Here is a 24,867-nt window from a genome sequence, read left to right on the forward strand (position 1 = left end):
AAAAGTCACCTCTGAATCAGCTCACATTACCAAGTTCAAATTGGCAATCACTAGAAACTCAGTGTATAGCGTGCTTCAAGCAGTTGGCCACCACCATTTGGGGGGAGTAGCTATCACACCTGCTCCTGAGATGGAATGGCCCGTGAGTGCTTACACCCTTGACCTCTTAAGGGTGGGGTAGCGGGGAGCATGTGGGGAATCCGCTTTGCTTGTTCCCTGGCTGTGGTCTGTATCTGACTCCCAGCACTACAGGAAGCAGGCTGCTTAGCTCACCTAACCCCACTAAACCATTGGAAACCGTAGCAAACCTAGTAGCCCAAATCAAAGATCATTCAGACAGATATTGTTGCCAAAGTCTGTGAAGTAAATTCCATCAGCCCTGAAAAGCTTGGCCTGCTTTTAAGTGATAACTGGGTTCTTGATCATGCCTTCAGGAGACTGCAAATGCCCATATTGCCTTTTTTTACCTCCTGCACACCACCAATTTTCCTGGGATCTGCTGCACCTCACCAAACACACCTCTCTATCAGCTCAACCCAGATTAGCCGTAAATTGGGGGGATGCTGCAGACACCACTCAAGGTTGGTCTGTGCTTCACAGGTGAGACCAAGATAATTTTGTTTACCAAGGTCACTTTCTCCCAGCTGAGTTAGAACGATGTCTGGGCAACCATGTGCTATTACCTCCTTCTGCAGCAAAAGAATTTGTCTTTGCTACTGCATGTCTGAGACATGAGATGTGAAGCTTGGGGAAGTTGGGGAACTCCGCCAGACTTCACACCAGGATCTGAAACTAAAGAACAGAATGCTAGACATGGACAGTCCTGTGTGTGAGACTGTAGGCCTTGTATGCTGCTCAGGACTATGCGCTGGATAGCCCTCTTTCCAGCACTGCTGTAGCAGCACTTATTCTAAAGAAGTGCACCCCGTTATTGGTAGGCTAGTGAGATAACAACACAGGATGGACATAAACTGAAACCTGTTGAGTTGAGAGCCATCCTGGTGAATGAATAATGGATCATGGCCATCCAGGTGAAAAGCAAGGTTGACATTTATTCTTGTTCATATAAACGACAAATGGTTACTCCGAATTTACAAAAACCAACCAAACACAATCAGCACACATCAGATAATATAGAGTTGACTCAAAGTAAATACATACCTTCTGTTCTCAATTTGTCATGCATTCTAATTGTTGTGGTCAGGAAAACTGCTGTTTTTCTGTTACATAAACCTTCCACCTGCTAATACAAAATTATCATAAAAGTCTAAAAAAAGGTAGACCAGCTGGTCTCCTAAACCTATTGAAGTACAAACTGAGCACAGATATTAACATCTCTGAGAACCAGGACATTGCCCACATGACCTTTCGGATGAAGCCACTAGCTCCAAAAATGCCATGCTTTGGGATGCCAAGAAATGCTAGAAGAAATCACGCATTGACATATAGGTGTGTAGGGTAGATTCTGACACAGACAACATGTTCATACCCCCTGCATTAATATTTGTGCTCAAACTCCGAGTTCTTCCAGGAAAGCATCCAGTGCATGGTCTATGCCAGACAACAAACTTCACCTCAAAGCAAGACAAAACTATACCAAGATCAGTCTCCATGTGTTTTCATCTCTCCCTACATTGGAACCAAAGAGTTCCAAAGTGGGGCTTGTGCTTGCTACCACAGTCACACTACATTGTTCATCTTGTCTCAGTTACACCTTTTTCTTCTTGATTTTTTTCATGTTGTAAGAAATTTATAGAAGTAGAAGATAGGGATGCTCATAATAGAATAGGAAGAAAGTGTTCTTTTCCAGTTTTTATTTCTGTCCTGTTTTAATGAAGATGAAATATGAGACGTTCTGATTAAAAACAGAGAGGAAGTTAGACCTTCCCTGTTTGTGAATTTATGAAGATACTTTTTGTTTTGTTAAGGCAATGGGTTTGCTATATGCTTTACTTGAAAATAGTTTTGATTCCTCTTGTTTCTGTGGGCATTTCTGTTAATCATATTATAAGCACATTTTTCTGATGCGTCTCCCCCCCCCCCCCCCGTGTGGATTATTGCTGTGGGAAAAGAACCTAACTGTTTGCAAAGTGATGCCAGATGTAAAAAATAAACAGAATTTAGTACATGCCAAACCTTTCCTAATGGCTATTTGTGATTAGCATGCCTTTAATCCTTCTTTAATGACTACTTTGTGGAAATATCTCTAGACCTGCTCTTGCATTATCTTGTAATCCAAACCCTCTCACGTACATATAATAGTACATTTCCTATACACACCTTAAATAAATAAAATATATAATATCTTATTTATATATAAAATCAGTTCAGTACAATTTTTTTGATTAGCTTTATGTAGCCAGAAGGCAAGTTAATGTATTGGAAGCATTGCTTTCATTTGAAGACATTTGTTCATAGATTATTATGGAATTTTGGTTTAGTCATGGTCATTTTCTCCCTTTGTGGACCTTCAGTAAAAATCCAGCTGGAGAATATGAGCAGGAACTTGTATTGAATTTTGGGTACCAAAATATTTTAGTGTGATAATGTACCAAAGGGATGTGAATCTAAAGCTTAGGCTTGTTTTTTCATGTTCATGTAGCTTAATAGTGGCCAAAATTCAAAGATTTAATGTGACCATGATATTTGTTTTATTTTCTCTCAGCTCTCCTGCTTCCGTCTTGTCTTTTTTGGTTGTTGTGTTTTGGTGTTTTATGGTTTTTACTGTTTAACTTATTCTGAGGTTTTAAATGTGATTTTTATGGAGTTCTATTGTATTAACTTTTGTAAACTGCCTTGGTATGCCTTATGAAAGGTTGTATATCCCATCCTTCCTCCAAGGACCTCAGGGTGGTGTCAGGACTGGATTATTCATTAGGCACAATGCCTTGGGCCTGCTAAGCTCCCAAGGGCCTACAAAAAGGTTTTAAGCCCCAGAAAATCTCATATGACTCAAAAAAATGAGAAAAGAAAACTTCTAAATCAAGCTTAATAATTTGCTTTACTTGAATTATTTTAACAACATAACAAAATAGTACAATGTAGAGTGTTGTATAACTGAATTAAGTTTAGTAATATTAGCTCTGACTTAAGTAAATGTACATTAAAGATTAACTTTGCTGTTCCTTTTTTTTTTTTTGGCAGAGTCATGCACTACATATTCCAGTTTCAATTTTTACAAAAGCTCATTCTCAACTGAGAGTAGTGCAAGTGAAGACAAGTTTTTACTGTCCCATGGTTGACCTAAGAGAGTTCTTTATGCATTTCAGCTTTGAAAAAGAGTGCTTCCCCTTCACAGTTTGTTCCAAAAATGGCAAGATACATTCTAAAAGCAATCTTAACATTTGGAAAACCTGTCGCCAAACCACCCCAATAATTCACCTTCTTGTGAGAAAATTATTCTAATGGATAATCCAGCCCTGCAGATGCCCATTCTGACATATTAGGGGACCTATACATTGTACACAATACAAATACTTATCTATAGATCTGTCTTGAGGACCTATGATTATTGGGGTTTTTTTTAACATTTTATATCCCGCTCTTCCTCCAAGGTGCCCAGAGCAGTGTACTACATACTTAAGTTTCTCCTCACAACAACCCTGTGAAGTAGGTTAGGCTGAGAGAGAAATGACTGGCCCAGAGTCACCCAGCTAGCATCATGGCTGAATGGGGATTTGAACTCGGGTCTCCCCGGTCCTAGTCCAGCACTCTAACCACTACACCACGCTGGCTACACCATGCATGGCTCTCATGCTGGAACCCCATGAGAGTTCCTAGGGTCTTCAAATACTTTAATCTGGCCCTGGGTGGTATGCATGGTTCCTTCCTCCACTGCCCCCTCCATATTATCTTCACAACAAGCCTGTAAGGGAAGGAGAGAAGTTATTTTTAAAAATATGAACCCTGCCTTTCTTCAAATAGAATTCAAAATGCCTGAATGGTTAGGCTAAGAGATGAACACCATCATTATAGGAAATATAATTTTAGATTAAATGTATTAGAACTTATCCTGGTAACATTAAATGTCAACAGTAAATCTTAAATGAAGATGGGCAGCCAAATACTATTAAAAAGCAAGTATTTCTGATCATAGCTTGCAAATGTAGTACATGTGATCATTTAATGTATATGTATGTTCTAAGGGCTACATGCACAAGACCATAGCCTTGTGCTCTGCAATAATTAATCTTCAGTAACCAATCTCAAATGTATATAGAAGCAACTTTTGGAAACGTATACTTAGTACTTGGACAAAGAACCACAAACAGGAGCAATTGCTCTCCCTGATCCAGCAGTCAGGACTGTGTGCTCAGAGCCTTGAAAAAGTTGTTACTGTCTACTAACTATTCGGAGAGGGAGCCAATCTGGAAGTTGAAAAATCAAATATGTATAAATAAAACTGTATAAAAATTGATTTCCTACAATGTGTGCTTCAAAGTCTTTAAATATGTATCAATTCATAAAAAGTTGTTGTTGTTTTTCTTTGAAAAACAGGTCATAGCAAATGATAGAAGCCCTCTAATGGGAAAGGTCCATTGGGAGAAAATGGTGAAGAAAGTTTCAAGGTTTGGCATACGTACAGGCACTTTTAACTGCTCAAGTGACCCAAGGTATGTTCTTGAAGATGTTACAGAGGGGTTTTAATAAACTTTTCCAGTACCTTGATAACACAGAATCAGGTACACTGGTACCTATTGTGTGAACTTTCTGTTGAGAGGCATATAGAAATATTAAGCCAGTTCTTACAGTCTGACTACATTAGTTCTGCTAAATGTCAGGCAGTAGAGAAAGTAGGAGGTTCACATGCTCCTGACTCCCAGTTGTCTGCACAGTGAGAAAGACCAGGAAGTGATCGTGTGGGAGGGGTCCGTTGTGGTTGCTCGACATCCAGCAGCATAACTAACATAGCTGGATTGTGAGAATGGCCCACCATTTGTCTTTGCCACAGACTGTTTTGCATGTGAGCCAAATGTGGCAATGATAAATGCGCGAGTGACCCGTGTGTTGTAATTCCACACTTCTAGGCTTCATGGGAATGGGAAAGTGTATGCCTGCTCTGTGTCTGAATTGCTGTGCTATGTTAGCATCAGTAACCTCATTTTGACTTCACGAGGCATTTTTATGAGTTGTGATGTTAAGTTTCCCATTGGTCTGCTTAACATTTAAGAGACAAATTAGGCCTGATTTTAATTTTTTTTAAATGAGATGTACCCTATATAAAACTGGAGGGAGTCAGGTTTTAAGAGTAAAAGGAGCACAGGGAGTAGTGCTAAACTATGACTTGCCCCCTATGTGCTAGCCTAAAACATAATGTAGCCTATAACATAACCAAACTCCAGTTGTAGCCATTAGGCCTGTGCAAATTGGAACCACAGGAATTCTGACGTTGGAAATCCCACCCCACTCCCCCACATTAGAGCGCGGGACAAGTGCCCCAGGTAGCCCGCTCGTGGGGACCCATTTAGGGAAAGGTTCTGCATGGGACTGCAGTCTGCATGTGTTGTTCCAACAGCTGTGCTGGGAAAAGATCATCACTCCCTGCTCGCCCCCCTCAAAACTCCCAAACATTGCTGTGCAGCCCAGCTGCCCCCATGCCAGTGCTAGGTGGCCAGTTAAAGCCCACCCCCACCCCCAGCAGACTGTCCAGGGCACTTGCACTATGCTCTAATGCCTCCTGGTGGTGGCAGTGGGGAGGCAGGAATTCAAATGTCTGAATTTCTGCGGTTCTGATTTGCACAGACCTTCTACCAAAGATAACCATAGGGTTCTGTGGTCGCCAGGAGTCAAAACCGACTCAACGGCACACTTTATTTTTAGGCAGCGTTGGGGTTTGGCCAGGTCAGGCAGCAACATGGGAGGAGTCTGCAAAGAGGAGGCAGTGCCACTGCAGTTTCTCGCCTTCATTGCCTTCCCTCACCCAATTCCCCATCTGCAAACAGAAACTTCCCCACCTCAGGAAATTCCCTTTTGCAAATAGAGAGGCAGGTAGAAGAAGGCAATGGTGACATGACAAACTCAAGGTGTAACTACCTCTCAGAGGCTCCTATGTCATCACGGGAGACTCTGGAAGGAAGTCAATTTGCTGATAGGGAGGGCAGAAGGAGACCATTCCACTTCTCAGGGATGTTCTCATTTGCAAAGGTGGGTGGGCAGGTGGAAGAAAGCACTGGATGCAGGAGACTCACATCAGCACTGCCAACTCTCAGCACTGACCATATGAGCCATGGGCTTCAGCGATTGTCTATGGGCCTTCGGCTGGTATCTGATTAGGCCAGTTCAGAAAGTTGCCACTGCTGGTGAAATTGGCTTTTATTTATTTATTGTTACCCCTGCTAACTTGGCAAAGAGGCACCTTTTAACGTGGTGGTTCTCTTTATTGAGCAGGGGGAGAGTAACTGGCCCTATCCACCCCCAGCACAGTACCTCCAGTGACTGTTGCTGGTGTCTATCTTGTTTTTCTTTTTAGATTGTGAGCTCTTTGGGGTCAGGGATCCATCTTATGTATTTATTATTTCTCTATGTAAACCGCCCTGAGCAATTTTTGGAAGGGTGGTATACAAATCAAAGGAAGGAAGGAAATTTCTATATTTTATTTATTTATTTTACATTATATATCCCGCTCTTCCTCCAAGGAGCCCAGAGCGGTGTACTTCATACTTAAGTTTCTCCTCACAACAACCATGTGAACTAGGCTGGGCTGAGAGAGAAGTGACTGGCCCAGAGTCACCCAGCAAGTATCATGGCTGAATGGGGATTTGAACTCGGGTCTCCCCGGTCCTAGTCCAGCACTCTAACCACTACACCATGCTGGCTCCATTAAAACAATCTCAAGGGGTTTTTATAAAACATTTAAAATGATATAAAACTAAAAATTACACAATAAAAATATTAAAATGGAATATAAAAATACAAATATAATTAAAAGTTTTTTAAAAACATACACAATATAACCATAAAATACAAAGCAGCAGCAACAAAAACCACTCATCTATATTTATATTTATTGTTAAATTTTTATACCACCTTTCATTAAAACAATCTCAAGGTGGTTTAAAACCATTGCATAAAATGAAATTATGCAAATAGTAATTCCCTATTTGCATAATTAATCTCCCAGGTCATTGTATTTCTTTTATATAAGATACTTGTACTGATCAGTACAATAGGATAACTTAACTAACAATGTAGCCAAGTTTTGCCTCATCACAAGTAGAATTTGTCATGAGGTGACTTCTCCTATGTGATGTTTGGTTTGAAGCTAACACTGGCTAGGCAGCAGCAGATGATATGACTGCCATTCATCTACCGATGGGGAAGACAAGTGTGTAGTTAGATAGTTGTGTTATATCTTCAAATTGTAATACATGTAGAGCTGCCTCCTTGTAACCGTGTAATAACTATTCAATTATATTAGATTGTACTGCCAGGTCAGTGTTGACTCCTGGCGACCACGGAGCCATGTAGTTTTCTTGGTAGAATACAGGACAATTTTACCATTGCCATCTCCTAAGCAGTATGAGATGATGCCTTTCAGCACCTTCCTATATCGCTGCTGCCTGATCTAGGAGTTTCCCAGATTCTGAGAAAGACACCAGCAGGGATTTGAGCCAACAGCCTCCTGCTCTCTAGGCAGGTTGCTTCCCCCTGTGCCATTAAGTGGCACATGTTATGTTAGCATACTAATTGATTTGTAAGGATTTTGTTGTTAGTGTGTTTTATATCTTTTCTGGTCAGTGACCGTAATAAAGGATTATAATGAGATAATCTATTTGCATATATAGCACTTTACAGAATTAGAAAACAGGTCTCTATCTATGGGCTCACAATTGAAAATCAACACAAGGGAGATAATGGAGAAAGAGGAAGGAAGTGGAAGCAAGGATAAACTGGGAAGACAATGTGGTTATTTCATGTTCATGTATTAAACAGTATGGTGTGTGAGGAATGTTTGGATAGTTGCTCCTCATAGGCAGGGGCTTGCTGGAGTTGCCATCTTCCCTCACTGATTTCAGAGGTGACTCTGGCTCCTTCTGCTACACAGATCTTCCCAGAGACAGCAGATATGTGTGTGTGTGTGAGGGAGGGAGGGAGGAGTAATAAGTATATTGCATCTATAATATCTACTTTATCTTTGTATTAAAAGAAACTCCAGCTTCCCATTTAGGGACTGTATTAGGTATGTGTCTTGGCGATTTTGACATACAGACTTCCCTGGTTTGAAAAAAGGTGTATTCTACACATGCATTTTATTGTATTTTCCCCCTACTCGTCTTCCAAGAAGCTCAGGGTCACATACATGGTACTCTTAGCACTAAACCTAATGTTAATTCCTTCCTATTCCATGGGTGGAATTCAAAGTAGCAAACCATCGCCCAAAGCTCCTTCCTATCTCCACCCATTTTCTTTGACTTCCCCTTTCCTCTTGCAGCCACTCATTCTGCATCTTGTGTTGTTGCTGTGGATCCTTTGACCCTCAGGAATGGCTTCTCTGGCAATTCTGAAGTGGCAGTGAAAATGAATTATATTAACTAAGTAAGGTGTATGTCACTCTGGATGCTAGCCATATGTGCAGGCTTCTCTGCCCCAACCAAACCAATTAAGTTCAAAGGGATTTTGGGAAAGTGTACATTCTATTATTATTAAATAATTATTATTATTATTATTATTGTTATTGTTATTGTTATTTTTACATTTATATCCCGCTCTTCCTCCAAGGAGCCCAGAGCAATGTACTACATACTTGAGTTTCTCTTTCACAACAACCCTATGAAGTAGGTTAGGCTGAGAGAGAAGTGACTGGCCCAGAGTCACCCAGCTAGTTTCATGGCTGAATGGGGATTTGAACTCGGGTCTCCCCAGTCCTAGTCGAGCACTCTAACCACTACACCACACTGGCTACAGTAAACATTCTAGATCCAACTGAAGCTATGAGAAGCTTAGTTAGAACTGTAAGTTAGAACTGTAATACACATATTTCAAAATATAGTAAAGATACAGGTTCCCAAACCCAAAGAAGGGATTGTATTTGGAGGCAGGCTTTGTGTCTTCTTGATAGGCCTCCAGCCTTGAGAGGAGATCATTGTGGTAAGGGAAGGGATTTTTCGCTGCTTTCTACAGATGCAGGAGACAGAGTGGTTCTAATTCTATTTTAAGAAAAGTAAAGTAAACATTTGCATGTATAAGCTTCTGCAAGAGATGTGGATTGTGAAATACTGTATTCTGTGAGACATATGAAACTGAAGACTATTTATTTTAATACATAGTGTCTGTTTTAACCTGATTTTTGTTTGTTTGTTTTTTGTAGATACTGCAGGAGAAGAGGTTGGGTAAGGTCCACATTAATTATGTCTGTTCCACAAACTAGCACATCAAAAGGAAAAGTAATGCTTAAAGAATATAGTGGACGTAAAATTGAGACAGAGCATATTTTCAAATGGATAACAGCCCATGCAGCTTCTCGGATCAAAACAATTTTTACATCGGAACACTTAAAAGAAGAATGGAACAAAAGTGATCAGTATCGAGTGAAAATATACCTGTTTGCTAAATTAGACCAGCCTCCAGCATTCTTCTCTGCACTGAGTGTAAAGTTTACTGGCAGAGTTGAGTTTATTTTTGTGAATATAGAAAACTGGGACAGGAGTCACATGGCAGAGATGGGTATTTATAAAACACCATCCTACATACTTAGAACTCCTGAAGGAATGTACAGGTATGGAAATAATACTGGTGAATTTATTTCCCTACATGCCATGGACTCATTCTTGCGCTCTTTACAACCTGAAGTTAATGATTTATTTGTTTTAAGTCTGGTCTTAGTTAACTTAATGGCTTGGATGGATCTCTTTATAACCCAAGGTGCTACTATAAAGCGCTTTGTTGTTCTTATAAGCACTTTAGGGACATATAATTCTCTGTTAATTATTTCTTGGCTACCAGTCTTGGGTTTTTTGCAGTTACCTTATTTAGACAGTTTCTATGAATACAGTTTAAAACTGTTCAGATACTCTAATACAACTACCCTAGCTTCATGGGTAAGAGCTGACTGGATGTTCTATTCTTCACACCCTGCCTTGTTCCTCAGCACTTATCTGGGTCATGGCTTATTAATAGATTATTTTGAGAAAAAGAGACGGCACAATAACAGCGATGAAGTAAATGCCAATAATCTAGAGTGGCTATCAAGCCTTTGGGACTGGTACACTAGCTATCTCTTCCATCCAATTACTTCTTTCCAGCACTTCCCCTTTGAATCTGATTGGGATGAGGACCCAGATCTGTTCCTTGAGCATTTAGCTTTCCCTGATTTGTGGCTTCATCCTCTGATACCAACTGATTACATTAAAAACTTACCTATGTGGCGATTTAAATGTCTTGGTAGCCATTCCGAAGAGGAAATTGACATTTCTCAGAGTGAAAGTGACTCGGACAGTGAATGCCAAGATGTCCCAAGTAGTGACAAAGAGAAATCTGAGGATGAGCAAAATACCCATCAAAAGTCCTGTGAAGGAGAATCTCATTGCAATGCTGAGACCTGTTCATGTGCCAAAGTCCGGTCATATGGATCGCACAGTGCTACAGAAGATATGGAGCCTGATTGGTCAGCTTGGCCTGCTAATATGTTGCACTGTACAGAATGTGTGGTGTGTCTAGAAAATTTTGAAAATGGATGCCTGCTGATGGGTTTACCATGTGGCCATGTTTTTCATCAGAATTGTATTGTGATGTGGCTGGCTGGGGGGCGGCATTGCTGCCCAGTTTGTAGATGGGCCTCTTACAAGAAAAAGAAGCCATACACACCTCATCAGCATTTGTCAAACCACAGCCCATCTTAGCTGTGTACTAAATAATGTCCTTTGTAATCTTCCCACATATTTACTGCTTGCCTTTTAAATGTTAGTCACAAACAGGCCGTGTGGTTGAAGTTTTAGTTTAAATGTTAGTGCAGTGAACTAAAATAAACATGTTAACATTGATGACAGAATCATTTTGTTGCCTTGTACGTTGAAACAATGGATACTTACTGTACAATTACACTTTTCTTTTACAATATTTTGACTTCAAAAATTAACATTTTTGTTTTGCTTTTTTGCAAGCATAAAAATCAAACATATGTCAGTAAAAGTATATTTCAACAAACATTTAACAAGGTAGGATTTTGGTGACCTTGAAAATTGAACGTAAAATAATTGTTTTATTCAAATGTTTCTTGTTTTAGAGTTTGTTCAGCATACCTCTGTTGAATACTGTATGTTCTCTGAGAAAAAATTTAAAAACAAATCCATGAAAATAAATTATTTTAAAAGCAGGTAATTGATTTGTCATACTAATAATTCTAACATATTTGTTTCTGTTTCTTGCATTCCAACAATGTTTGATTGCCATCAGGCTGTTTGTCTAATCAATTTTATTAACAACTTGTTTAAATGGAAGACCAACAGAAATCACCATACAGATGGTTACATCCCATTTGCAGTGCTTATAGCCTAGCTTTGCTCTAACAAATCTGCAACGTCTTGGGATTCTCAGGTAGAATCCATTCATCTAGTAGCCAAGCCCAAACCTATGTCTCTTAACGCTTCGTACATTGATAGTATTTTATTAATGCCAAATAGAACATGTGAAGCTTCATCAAGAACTTTTATTCATTTACAGTTTTTTATTATGTTATAGTCAGGTGTCTTGTGCAGAAAAAACCCTGAACTTTTTTTTTTTAATCAAAGAGTTGAAAACATTCAGCACAATAAGGATGGGCGTCGTTCAGTGGCAGAGCACATGTTTTGCATGCTGCGGGCCCCAGGTTCAGTCCCAAGCATCTCAAAGTAGGGCTGGGAAAGACCTTTATCTGTAATCTTGGAAAGTCACTGCCTGTCATTGTAGACAGTACTGAGCTTGATGGACCAACCATCTGACCCAGCATGAAGCAGCTTCTTATGTTCAACAGGCAATCAGATGGAAAACGCACCAGAACACGAACATGAAAACTGGTAGGTCAAGTGGGCTTCTTGGGGAGAGATTTCCAGAAACCAGGTACTGGCACTGAGAAGGCCCTGCATCTGTTAGGCACACCTCAGCTAACTGGAGGGTGAGCAGGTGCTAAACTTCTGAAGGTATAGCTGAGATTGACTAAGTCAATAAGGGGACAGAGTCTGCATCTGCATTTGTTGCAGCCTTCTGGTCATTGTAGAGGGGTCTTTGTTATGTGGTTAAGATTAGATAGACTTGCCACCTAAGCTAGTTAGTGAGAGAACTTCTTGAACTATGATCCATTCCTCCCTATCCTCAAAAGCTACATCCTGTCACCTAGCAGTGTAGTTTGCATAGGACAAACAGATCGCTCTCTCAACACCCCACCCCCCAAAAAGGGTATGGATTGAGACAAATTTGTGTTTTTTTAATCACAGCACTCAGAAACCAGTGGGAGAACACTTTAGTCTCTCAGGTAAATCTGTTGATGACTTGAGTCATCCTTTTTCAGGAAGGGAACTTCAAAGGGGGACTACAGCATGAAGCTGTTGAATTAGAATGTATCAAGTGGTTTGATTGTATTTGCACAGGTTTGAATTGAAACTGATTTCCTGCCACATGGTTAATTAACTTAGCAAAAGTAGAACACTCTTTTTATCACCTATTACTGCTGTTGTGAATAGTTGCTACATTTAATACATTTAAGTTTTGTATAGAATTACCACAGACATACCTGCTGTACAATGTGTGGGGCGGCCCTTCCATGTTGAAGGGAGAGATGGGCACTTCAGGTGTGGGCAGGGGGCAGAGAACACTATAGATACCATCCCATGGGCCTGCCCACTGCCATTGTCCTTCCCCTTCCCACTGGGCATGCTGTTCATTTCCCCCCTCCTTGTCCCACTGGGGTGTGCCTTGTCTTCTCTTCCCCTCCCTCAATGAAAGCTAGGAATGCTTATGATGCCAATGCCTGGCCTGGCCTACATGGGAATTATAACATCTGCATGTCATGGCAATTCGGCCCCAATATTTTACATCCCCCCACCTTTTTATAGCTATGTGTTGTAATCTAATGTATACAGTATACCTACCAATCCAGGAGAATGCTTCATGCATATGATTAAGTGGATTGTAGTGCCAAAGACTCTTCTCCATTGTTTGAAAAATTAGACTTCCTTTGATGGCTTTTTTCAGTCTCCCCTGGGACAACTTAACTTTGATTGGAAACAACTGCAAACTCCCATATTTCCGGGGTGTGTGTGTGTGAAGCTGAGAGAGAATAGTTTATCCAACATAGTCCAATGTTGTTTGCAACATCTGGTATACTGTAGTTACACTTTTGTATAACAAACATTTTGTTTTTTATTTATTGTATTTCTATACTGCCTGATATACAAATCTTCAGGTGGTGTACAAATTAAAACATAATATAAAACAGTTAAAATTCATAAAACAGATAAAATCTCAAATAAAAACACATTGTTTTATGTTAATGTTTGTAATAGTTTTATTTTTGACTGAATCGCCCTGAGCCATTTTGGGGGGAGATCCTGATCTACCAGCTATTGCAGGGAATAGGGACTCTGAGGTTAATCACAGCCGGGGCAACCTACAGGAGTGTCTGTATTTTCCCCCTATGGGAGGATGCTTGAAGCCTGGAAGATGCAAATGATTTTGTGATCTTTTTGCAGCTTTATCGCAAAAATTGTCCACTGGGCAAGTTAAATCACCCCTTTTCCTAATATTACTAATGCAGTTATTAACTTCGCAGTCCTCACGGCACACCTGTATTCCTCTAAAAATGTGAAGTTTGAGCCTCACAGTTTAGTTCTTAAACAGCGCTAATAAAACTCTAATAATGAACGTTTCTTTGATGACTGTTTTGGATTGCTAGCAATAATACGCCATATAAAACACACCACATACAAAAACATACCTCCGGCTGCATCAAAGCCCGATCACCCATCTAGGTGACCCTATTAGCGCCCTCCCACCTCAATTTATTTATTTTTTTAAAGCCGGTCTAGTTAAATGGCCTTTCTGGACACACGCAGACATGGTTACGCCCCATTCATTCGTACTGAAAGTCGCTGCACCCCTCACCTTCAGAAACGTCAAACGCAAATTCCAAGTCAAACGAGGTTAGGTCGTGTAGTGTGTGATGATTCTGACAAGACCAAGCGGTTTTTAAAAGACGTGCAAGCTGAAATGTTCACTGGACGGTTTGCTGGAGCAAAAGCAGAAAATGCCTCTGTGGAAGTCTATCGAGCAGAAGGCGTTGGGATGCAACTGAGCACCGGATTCGATTTGGGAGGAGAGACCTGCAGGAATGATGATTTAAATAGATTGCTCTTATACGGAGGCTGGCCTGGCACTGCCCTCTACCCACCACTGGCAGTGCGCAGAGCATGCCACTCACAATTTGTACCTCCCTGCCCCGCCCAAGTGATGTACAGAGTGTACCTACCACTCGCCATTTCCCCATAATCTCTGACGGCACTCATTGCATGTGTGTTCTTCCACTCCTATCCTGGTGGCACGCACAGCACACTGCTGCTCTCTTGCATATTCCTTTTGCTCTTCTCCGCTCCTCTGGCGGCACATGCTTGCTGTTCTCCCCTTACCTTGGAAGAGGAGCAGGAGCTGCGGCAGCAACAGGTGGTGGCGGCAATGGGCAGGTGTGAGGTGGACTGTTAGCGGTGGACTATACTGCAGGGCTGCCATACATCTGATCTCAGTCATCACAACCCCTATGACCTGCAGTATGGGGTAATGGACTAAACTGGCACTGGAATTTACGGAGCAATCTTTTAAATATTTACAAACTTTAAAAAAAAACCACACCCAACATTTCCCACACTAAATAAGACCTTGAATAGAAAGAGCATGAATTCCTTTCTTTGTTTCTGCTATGGGAACACCCTGGATTCTCCGCCCCCGCCCCGCCGCTCCCCCGCCCCGGGCGGTTCTCACGCAGCCTCCGGACTGGGAGAAAATGTAATGCCAAAGGAAACCAGGAAGTTCAATCTTTAGCCAGTCGTATAGGGAACTCTAGAATTTTATTGTGTCTATGATGGCTAGGGAGAGGCAGGTGCGCACGCATAGAGAAAACAAAAAACCGAGAGCATAATACGAGATCGTTGCCAGGTGGCGCCTGCGCGGTGTGTTCATCACTTCCTTGTTTCCCTGAGAGGAAGTGCTAGAAGGGAACGGGAAGCCGGAAGGGACAGATTTAGTGCTGTTGGACGGAGATGGGGTTGTTCGGGAAAACCCCAGAGAAGCCTCCCAAAGAACTGGTAATGGCTGCTTGGAGAGAGGCAGATAGAGTCGAGTCAAGAGTGGATGGGCCCAAGGGAGCAGTCTGGAATACGGAGGGTAGAAGACCCGCAGGGCGGGGCAGAAAAGGGCCGGGTCGGGTCCCATTGGCCAGGATTTGTGCCCACTTGAGATTGGAGTAGTAAACACGTTGTCTGCTTTGCTGGGCAGAGAAGGGGTCGCATTCTCATGGACAGAGCCAGGCTGGTTTTCCTATGTGACCCACGAGCTACTCTTGACAGGGAGGGATGAGTGTTGTGCGTGCAGGTATGATCCAGTTATGAGCCAAGGGACACGGATCTTCTACGTCTTGGGCACGTGACCACTTGGTAGGGTCTACATCGTCTCCTGATGAGGAGAATCTGCCCCCCACCCCCACCCCACCCCTGCTGCTTCCCCAGATTTATGATCAGGCAAAGAAGTGTGTGATTCTCCTCACGCTTGGCAGGTTGACATGGACAGCCGCCTTACCAAGTGGTTACATGCAGACCATGGTAAGTTGTGACTTGATACATGGTTGCCTGCACTGATGCACTACTAGATGTGGACAACCAAATTCCACATGGACTAATAAGCCTGTACAAAATGGCCATTTTGCAATATGCTATCACTTCATGTGCAGTAAATTTGTCCTGACCTTTTGACAAGTTTGACCCCCTATTTACATGTTCACTTGAACATGATCAGTCCCCAGCAACATGGAGCTCAGGGGCAGGGCTGGTGGGCATGGTGAACAGTGTGGTAACTTGTGAACAGGGCTACAGAGGACAAAGCTACGCTGGGGTGTGAGAGTTCAGCTCCTCCAGAGCCACTTGTTCTGCATGGTCTCTTAATTGGTGCTGGTTCACATGTACACATGCATCACTTAATAGCAATGGAAAGCATGATCTTCCTCCATTGAAAATGGTTGCACATGAGAAGACATCAAATGATGCAGAAGCTCTGTCTCTGGAAGCAGCAAATCATTCCTGGAGGTTGTAATAATCCATGATAAATATACATGTGAACATCCTATTTCTTAATATTTGTACAGTGCATTTCAAGTCTTCAAAGCACTTCATATCTCAGAAATCTTTACAGCACTTTTTCACATAAGCCAGCAGGCAGCATCCAGAGTAAGTTAGTCATGACTAAATCCAACTGAGATTAATGGGACTTAATTTAGGATCATAGGAACATAGGAAGCTGCCATATACTGAGTCGGTATATGCTATGCTCAGTATTGTCTACACAGACTGGCAGCAGCTTCAAGGTTATGAGCCATTTTATTTATTTATTTATATCTATGTAAACTGCTTTGAAGACTTTAAATTGAAAAGCAGGATATAAATATCCGTCGTATTTGTATGACTAACTTGATTATTTGATTTCAGTAGTGCTTAGCCTTAACTAACTAGTCTAGATGTTTCCCAGTAATTATATGAACTGTCAATGGGAAATGAGAACAATTGTAAGGGCAAATACAAAAATTGTAGAGTGTGTTGCAAATTAAAAGGTCTCTGTGTGATGAACTCTGCAGAGCTTGCTGACTTGCCACAGCTGGTGAACATGCATTTGTTTTGATATGCATCACCATGTACTTTAGTGAAATGGAAGAGGAGAGTCCCTATCTTACAGTGCATATTTCACAGGTGAATTGGCCACTGAGTAGTAGACACTTGAAACAAAGTACTTCATAATAATTACATTCATCCTCAAAACAACCCTCTGACAAGGGTCACTTCTCTCTCTTCTGCTTTCTACAGCAGATGCATAGACTGCTGTAGTTTGATCTGCCAAATATATTTGCTGTTATAAAAGGTAAGGGCCCTTTGCAACTTGAGGTGCTAGCCACATTCCTAGCAGGAATGATCTGACTTCATAATAGAATCCTATCATTGTAAAGCTAGAAGAATTTGTATTCTCAGGTGATGCCCTTCCCTTGATCTCAGCATATTTTCAAAGTAGCGTAGGACTTTTTATAGTTGGCGTTTGGCAACTAAGGATAGAATGTGTTGAGTTTTGTATTTAGAAAGGGCGTACACTATGTTTATGGTGTATATAACATATTATCTGTCCTGAGCCTGTGGGACAGAGAAAGCTACAAATACCAGAAGGTTACACGTTCGATCCTGACCAGGGGCTCAAGGTTGACTCAGCCTTCCATCCTTCCGAGGTCGGTAAAATGAGTACCCAGAATGTTGGGGGCAATATGCTAAATCATTGTAAACCGCTTAGAGAGCTCCGGCTATAGAGCGGTATATAAATGTAAGTGCTAAAAAAATTCAACAAAATAAATAAATAAACCTTGCAATGTTACTGTTATTACTGTAGATCCTGAATGTATTTGTAATTTCAAATTTCTTCAAGGAATGTATCACATTTCTCTATTCTGGGTTCACCATCACCAGAGTTGTTCATTTGCCCTTTTTTTTTTTTTAAGTGCTCTCTTTTCTTAAAATGCCTGTCTGTAAAATGTCATTTGGCTTTCCTGATGGATAGACTAAGGCCCTGATACACCAGTTTTTGTGGGCAGGAGCAGGTTGCATTCATGCCACTTCATTTTAGGATCTTCATGCTTCTCAGTACTGTAAACCATACTGGATGTTCTGGATTCAATCTTCCTTACTCAAACAGTGAATATCATTCATTTGGCTCAGTAGCCGGACTGCAAGTACAACCTCTGTTCTACCGAATTCAGCAGTGTGATAACCTAATAATCCTGCCTGATCAAAGGAGGCTTCTATAAAGGGCCCTTAAATAGTATATTAAGTATATCAGGTGAACATTTCTTTTAAAGTCCATACCCCCTCTTTCATGTAGATTTAGTTGTGATATCATATTTTCTTCTTTTCCAGGTCAATGAGTGGTCGCTGAAAATACGAAAAGAGATGAGAGTAATTGATAGGCAGATTAGAGGTCTGTATTCTCAAAGTTTTCTCTGAATTTAATCTTCTTTCAAATACTCATATGGGATATGCCACAGATTCTGGCTGTCATGGAACTAATCAATGTGGTTTGGTTTTATATGGTGAAGTGAAGCAGGGATGGCTGTTTTATTCTCTGATGGATCCTGGCGGTTATGTTGCATTTCTCAGGAGCTATACATAAGTGGGAAATCAAGCTTCTTTTGCGTGTTTGCAGTCCAGGTTTCCTAAGGACTCTACTTTGGGCACAGTCATCTGGGACGTTCTCCTGTGTAAGTCCCATTGAAATGAACAGAGGCTGCCCAAGACCTTGGTAACTCCCATTACCTTGCACAAGTCCTGTTCATTGTAATGCAGGGGAATTTCCTTATGCTCTTTAGTTTTGCTGATCTTTAAGGGAGCTTGACATATTTATAATGGAAGAATGTATCAGAAGTAGCCTGTACACCAGGCTACTTATTTAGGCTGGTAGCAGCCCTGGATGTTCCTGAGTTTCTTACTAGCATGAATGAGATCTAAATATAGTAGTATACCTTAAGCAGCCACAGAGTCAGAATACAGCAGAGAGCTATAATGTTCTAGAGCAGGGATTCTCAACGTTGCATCCCCAGATGTTATTGGACTTCAACTCCCATAATCCCCAACCAAAGGTAACTGGGGCTAGGGGTTATTGGAGTTGAAGTCCAATAACATCTGGGGACTCAACGTTGAGAATCCCTGTTCTAGAGAACGGTTTTCCTGAAGAAATAGCTGCCTGATTCATCATTCAGTTTTGCAACTACTTCAGCTGGCTGCTGCTCATTACTTACTTCAGTTGTAGAAAGACTGGAGGAGATTAGGAAGGGTGGGGAGTGTGTGTGTGTGTGCTGAAGAGAATGTCCAATGATAGTTGCTAGTAATAGTGCTCTTGCTGCTGGAATGTAGGCATTTGTTGATGATGATGAGTGAGCTAGAACAGGGTCCCATTGATTCTTCTCTTGATAGCATGATGCTTCATGGAAACACATTACACATAAGGGCACACATATCTTTAAAATCCTGAGGTCAAACCATCGCTATTTACTCTCCTTTACATTTTTCCCCAATTCCAGATATTCAGCGCGAAGAGGAAAAAGTAAAAAGATCAATCAAAGATGCTGCCAAAAAGGGCCAAAAAGATGTGTGTATAATCCTAGCAAAGGAGATGATCTGCTCACGGAAAGCTGTGAGCAAACTGTATGCCTCCAAAGCCCACATGAATTCTGTATTGATGGGGATGAAGAATCAGCTAGGTAAGGAAACCGCTGAGCTTCAGCAACATGGTCCCTCTTCATGAAACATAACATAATTATTACATTTCTATCTTGTCTAATCACACAAGCTCTCGGCAACTCAATAAAAAAAATAAACTACTATAATATACAAACTAAAAGATAAGTTTCTTATTCTAACAGAAGTTGGAAGTTACCTTTTTGGTGTGTTTATGTATTTCTGGTCTGAATTGATTTTAGTATTTTAATGTGAATTTCTGGCATTTTATTGTATTGACTTTTGTATACCACCTTGGGATGAGTTTTATGAAAGGAGGCATATAAATTGAACAATAAATAAGCTAGACTAACTCCTCAAAACGGGAGAGAGGGACGTGCAGTATTGATTGGGTTGGCAAGACCCATATGGTTAGCCCTGCTCATGTGTTTGTGACAGTCAAATGTGCTTCCCTGCAGTGTAGGATTGCACTGCACAGAAGCAGCTCCCACACTTTTAGGGGGACCTATGAGACATATTTTATCTAGAACTATTTCATTTTGAGTAATCTGTATGGAAGTAGAGTAGTGGTATGATCCTGCAATGTTATGTAGAAAACTAACTGTAGAATAGCAACATGTTCTCCTTTTAGGAAATTGCTTCAAAGTGCCAGACAAGCTTGATCTCATTCTGCTTTATCATGTTGGAGGTCTGAAGGGCTTTGGAGGAATTCATTTTCTTGGTTCTATGGAGGAGACAGATTCTTTCCTGCCCTCTTGGTTTTTTTGTACTATAGTATTTTTCCTAGTATCTGTGCACTGCACAAATTTCTTTATGTTTCACCATTGTTTAGGACTGAAGTCATTAAAGAAATGTTAAAACACTATTCTGCCATTTGTATATTTCCCACAGTTGCTAATTTGGCTGCTAAAGACATGTACTGGCAGAAATGCATCTAAACACGGCATCAAATACTGAACAGATTTCTTGTTCAAAGAATAACGAAAACAGCACCTATCATTTCCTTACCTGCACAGTGGTTGCTTTCTGAGCGTACATTGTGCACTCAGTTTGGGAACCCACATAAGTCAGGCGGTTCTAGAGCTTTGGCAGAAGTCAAGATACTTGTGGCTGACACCCAGACTAAGTTGCTTGCAGGGAGGGCTTCTGCTTGTGCATGGAGGCGAGGGGTGATTTTCCGTACTGTACCCACCTCCACCCCTTGCTGACGTGTGCTTCCTGGAAACATGTCATTGATCATTTTAGGACTCTCTATTACTACTATGGATATGGATATACCGCTCTTCAACCAAAGTTCTCAAAGCAGTTTACACAGAAAAATAAGTAATACACAAAATAGCATGGTCTCCTATCCCCAAAGGGCTCACAGTCTTTTTTTTTTAAAAACGTAAGGCAGATACCAGCAACAGCCACTGGAGGGATGCTGTGCTGGGGTTGGATAGGGCCAGTTACTCTTCCCCTGCTAACTTTAAAAGGTGTCTCTTTGCTCAGTTAGCAGAGTTAACTCTCAAGAACAAATTTCCAGAAGGCACAGGTGGATGTAGAGAGGATAACTTAAACTCACCCTCCCCGCCTTGTGTGAGCAGAAGCACTCCCCATGTGCACCTCTTAGTCTGGATATCAACTCAGGAAGCCATGGTCTTGTCCACTGAATATGTATTGGAGAAATGGAATAAAAGGTTTAAGGTTCATTTGTTTGATTTCTTGCTTGCTTTCCTTTCTTCACGTATGTCTCTTAGGGGTGCATCATAAACAATTGAGCTTGATGCTAAAGTGTGCAGTCATGATTTGAGAAGCGCACTTTTGGAACCGTGATTAAATTAACCACCTAGCTCAGCTGTCCAGTCTGCCTTAGCTTGCCTATCTATCTATATACCATCTGATATATACACAGACATCACACACACACACACATAGGTTACTTGTCAAACTGTGACTTGGCGAAAGGGAATTTTATTTCCCTTCAGTGTTATGAGATGTAGTGATGGCCACTGACTAGAGCAGGATTGAACAAATTCAGGGAAGATGGGTATTGAACATGATAACTATATTGAACCTTTGTGCAGTGTACTTCTGAATGCTGGCTAGTGAGGAATAAGTCTTCATGCCCTGCATGTGGACTCCTGGAGGCATCTGGGTGGCAGAAACAGGAAGCAGTAGTGGATAAATTCTTGGCTTGCTTTAGCAGAGTTCTTGTGTGTCTTTGACATTCTTTTCCCTTTCTACATTTGAAAAAACTATTTCATATTCCTTATTTTCTCATTTGGCTTTATAACATGCTGAGGGAAAATATGAGCATCTTGTAATCTTAAGCATTGTAGTTCCCTTCTGAATTGAATAGGAAACTTTAATTGATGGCAAGGAATACTCTCATTGACAAAGATGGCATTCCACGGGTCTGAACATAATCTAAAATCTTTCCATGCCTTCCCTTGCCAGCTGTTCTGAGAGTAGCTGGGTCATTACAGAAGAGCACAGAAGTCATGAAAGCCATGCAGAACTTAGTAAAAATCCCTGAAATTCAGGCTACAATGAGAGAGTTGTCCAAAGAAATGATGAAGGTAAGATTAACAGTCTCATAATACTTTGTGTATAATCTGGAGGTATAAATTGCAGCAGGGAAAGTGATGTTTCCCTGCTCCGGGCTCCATCTTGTCTTCCCTTTGCCAGATGAAGCTGTTCTGTCAGTTCAAAGCAAATCAGTTGCCATACTTTCCCTCTGTCTCTGGAGATTTTCAAGCTACTTGCATACAATTGCTTGTTGAGACAGACTGATTGAGATGAGGCCTGGTTTCTAGGACTGCAGCTGTATGCATAACTTGATCTTCTTGCATGTATCCTGTAGGCAGGCATTATAGAAGATATGCTGGAGGATACTTTTGAAAGTATGGAAGACCAGGAGGAGATGGAGGAGGAAGCCGAGATGGAGATTGACAAAATTTTGTTCGAAATTACAGCTGGTAAGTGGGAATGTGCATGTACATATGAATGACTAAGTGGATCACTTTTCCTTGCAGTGACTTTCAAAATTTCAAAATGCAGTGTTGAGTGTCACATTGAGCCAAAGAGACACCAGATTCTCTACAGTATTGAATAGCCTTCTGTTCCTTTGCAGGTTGACAGAAGAATACTGTTTCTACTGTCATTGCATGTGAGGCATGCGCTAGTGAGGGGCGTGGTGGATGATGCTTGAATGGTGTTGGAGAAGCACTTCCTGTTCCTTCTGGTATTAAGTTGTCATTGTAGGACCCAGGAAAAAATGGAATTGCTGCTAGGCATCTCCATTGTTCAAGACGTCTGGGGGTAACCCAGAGAAAGCAAGATAATGGAACTTCCTGCAGGAAGAACCACTGAAATCTCATTGATTTCTGGGGGTCTTAAGTGCACCTAACTTCCTCTGGCTTGCATCTTAGGGTGACAATTCTACACATACCTGTACTTAATGGGAGTAAGTTGCATTGAACTTAATAGGATTTACTTCTAAATAAGCAAAGATGTATTTATTTATATTTATATCCCACGCTTCCTCCAAGGAACCCAGAGCAGTGTACATGGTTATGTTTATCCTCACAATCCTGTGAGAGAGGTTAGGCTGAGAGATAAGTGACTGGCCCAGAGTCACCCAGTGAGTTTCATGGCTGAATGGGGATTTGAACTTGGGTCTCCCCAGTATTGTCCAATGCGCTAACCACTACACCATGCTGGCTAGGAATGGGTTGCACCTCCTTCTTCCTGCTTTAGGAGAACACTAACCAGCATATCACCTCATTGTTCTTTTCCATAACACTTTTCCTGTCAAATTCAAAGCATCTTACAGTTAAATATAAAAACGGGATGAGGCTGATCCTGCATTACATAGAATTCTGAATTTACTGTTTCGTTTCAATTGCGGATTTGCATCCTTTTGCTTTATTTCTTTGTAGGAGCCTTGGGTAAAGCGCCTAGTAAAGTCACAGATGCCCTTCCAGAACACGAGCCTGAAGGAGCAACAGCAGCTGTGGATGATGATGAAGAGGAAGATATTGAAGCTATGCAGTCACGCTTAGCTACTCTTCGGAGCTAAATGCCGAACTGCTGTACACTTCCATTCATTTTGCCATAGGCTATTCTGTCATGCCTTTACAATATAAAACTTCACGTAAAAGTGTTTCCTGTATATATTCCAATATTTTTTTGTGGATTTGCCTTGAGAGATATTATTTTTAACTATTTTTCCCCTGTCAAGCTGTGTCATCTCTGAACAGCTCTGGTGGAGTAGAGAGGGGGTGGTATAGACATCCAAGCAAAAAATAAATATTTGGAAGAGTTTATGCTCTAAATACTGGCTTTCCAAAAGCACTTCTGTGGGTTGACTCTGCCACCATAGCGTTATGTACATTTCTGAAACACTAAAACCGGATTTTAATAAATAGCTTTTAACACTTCCTTGCTGTTACTGATGAGCTGGTATTTTATTTAAGTATATTGACTGAACACAACTAATAGATATCAGAAAATTATTCAGGCACAAAGTACAGTTCTTTTCATACTGGAGACAATATGTAAAACCTATAAATGTCTTTATTGGGAGGAAGATGATAAAAAGTAGGGGATCCAAAATCAGAGATGTGGATTTTTTGGAAAAAATTCCCATGCAAATTTCCCCTCAATTGTCCCCCCAATAATAATAATAATAATAATTAATAATACATTAAATAAAATCTTGATGCCCAAAATTTTTGGCATGTTACTTGACTATTTATATAGTTTTTAAAAAAATATTAATTTTGCATGCTGTATCCCTTTGAAAATTTTGAAGTTGCCAAGTAGTCAAACTAAAATATTTGATTGGGGAAGGTGGTGGTGGTGGTGGGGAATCAATAAAAATCCTTAATGTGGTTTAAATGTTCTAAAACAAATTCAAAGTGTTATGCAAAAAGGGATTGTTTTTATTGGAATACTCAATCTCTCTCTCTCTCTCTCTCTCTCCCTCTCTCTCACACACACACACACACACACTCGCTCTCTATCTCTCCCCCCCCGGGATAATCACCTGAAAAACATTAATCATACATTTTAAATCCCTGATCTTGCCTAATATTGCATTGGCATTCACTGTTAATGAATTTTATGAAACCATGCTGAACATCCAGACTAGTGTTGTGTGTGAGCAGTGGTGCAAGTAAATTCTGGCAAAATAAATGCAAAGAGACAATAAGGGATGCAAAAAGAGAGTTTGAGGAGCATATAGCTAGAAGTGTCAAGGGGACTAACAAAAACCTCTTTAAATATATTAGAAGCAGAAAATCTGCCAGGGAGGCAGTTAGATGATGGGTGTGTGAAAGGGACTATTAAGGAGGATAAGAGATTGCAGAGAATGTGAATGAGTTATTTGCATCTGTTTTCACAACAGAGGATACTGACCATATACCCATCTGGAATTGAGCTT

The 24,867-nt window shown here is 40.9% G+C and overlaps 1 protein-coding gene across 6 annotated transcripts in view; it reads left to right on the forward strand.

Moving 5' to 3' along the window:
• LOC128329023 (charged multivesicular body protein 3) overlaps positions 1-23,863 on the forward strand; it is a 30,025-nt gene extending 6,162 nt beyond the window's left edge. For 2 of the 6 annotated variants that reach the window (XM_053259405.1, XM_053259404.1), the window contains exons 4-5: positions 4,498-4,613; positions 9,308-11,316. In XM_053259405.1, the coding sequence (XP_053115380.1) occupies positions 4,498-4,613; positions 9,308-10,838 (1,647 nt within the window). In that variant the 3' untranslated portion in view covers positions 10,839-11,316. Of the gene's footprint in view, positions 1-4,497; positions 4,614-9,307; positions 11,317-15,109; positions 15,267-15,301; positions 15,553-15,652; positions 15,780-18,122; positions 18,184-19,282; positions 19,463-21,878; positions 22,001-22,284; positions 22,400-23,362 lie in introns of those variants that run through there. The other 4 variants (XM_053259406.1, XM_053259409.1, XM_053259407.1 and 1 more) reach the window with 4 other exon arrangements.
• Positions 23,864-24,867: the final 1,004 nt, after the last annotated feature.

The sequence above is a fragment of the Hemicordylus capensis genome, chromosome 6, assembly GCF_027244095.1.
Source record: "Hemicordylus capensis ecotype Gifberg chromosome 6, rHemCap1.1.pri, whole genome shotgun sequence".
Lineage (NCBI taxonomy): Eukaryota > Metazoa > Chordata > Lepidosauria > Squamata > Cordylidae > Hemicordylus > Hemicordylus capensis.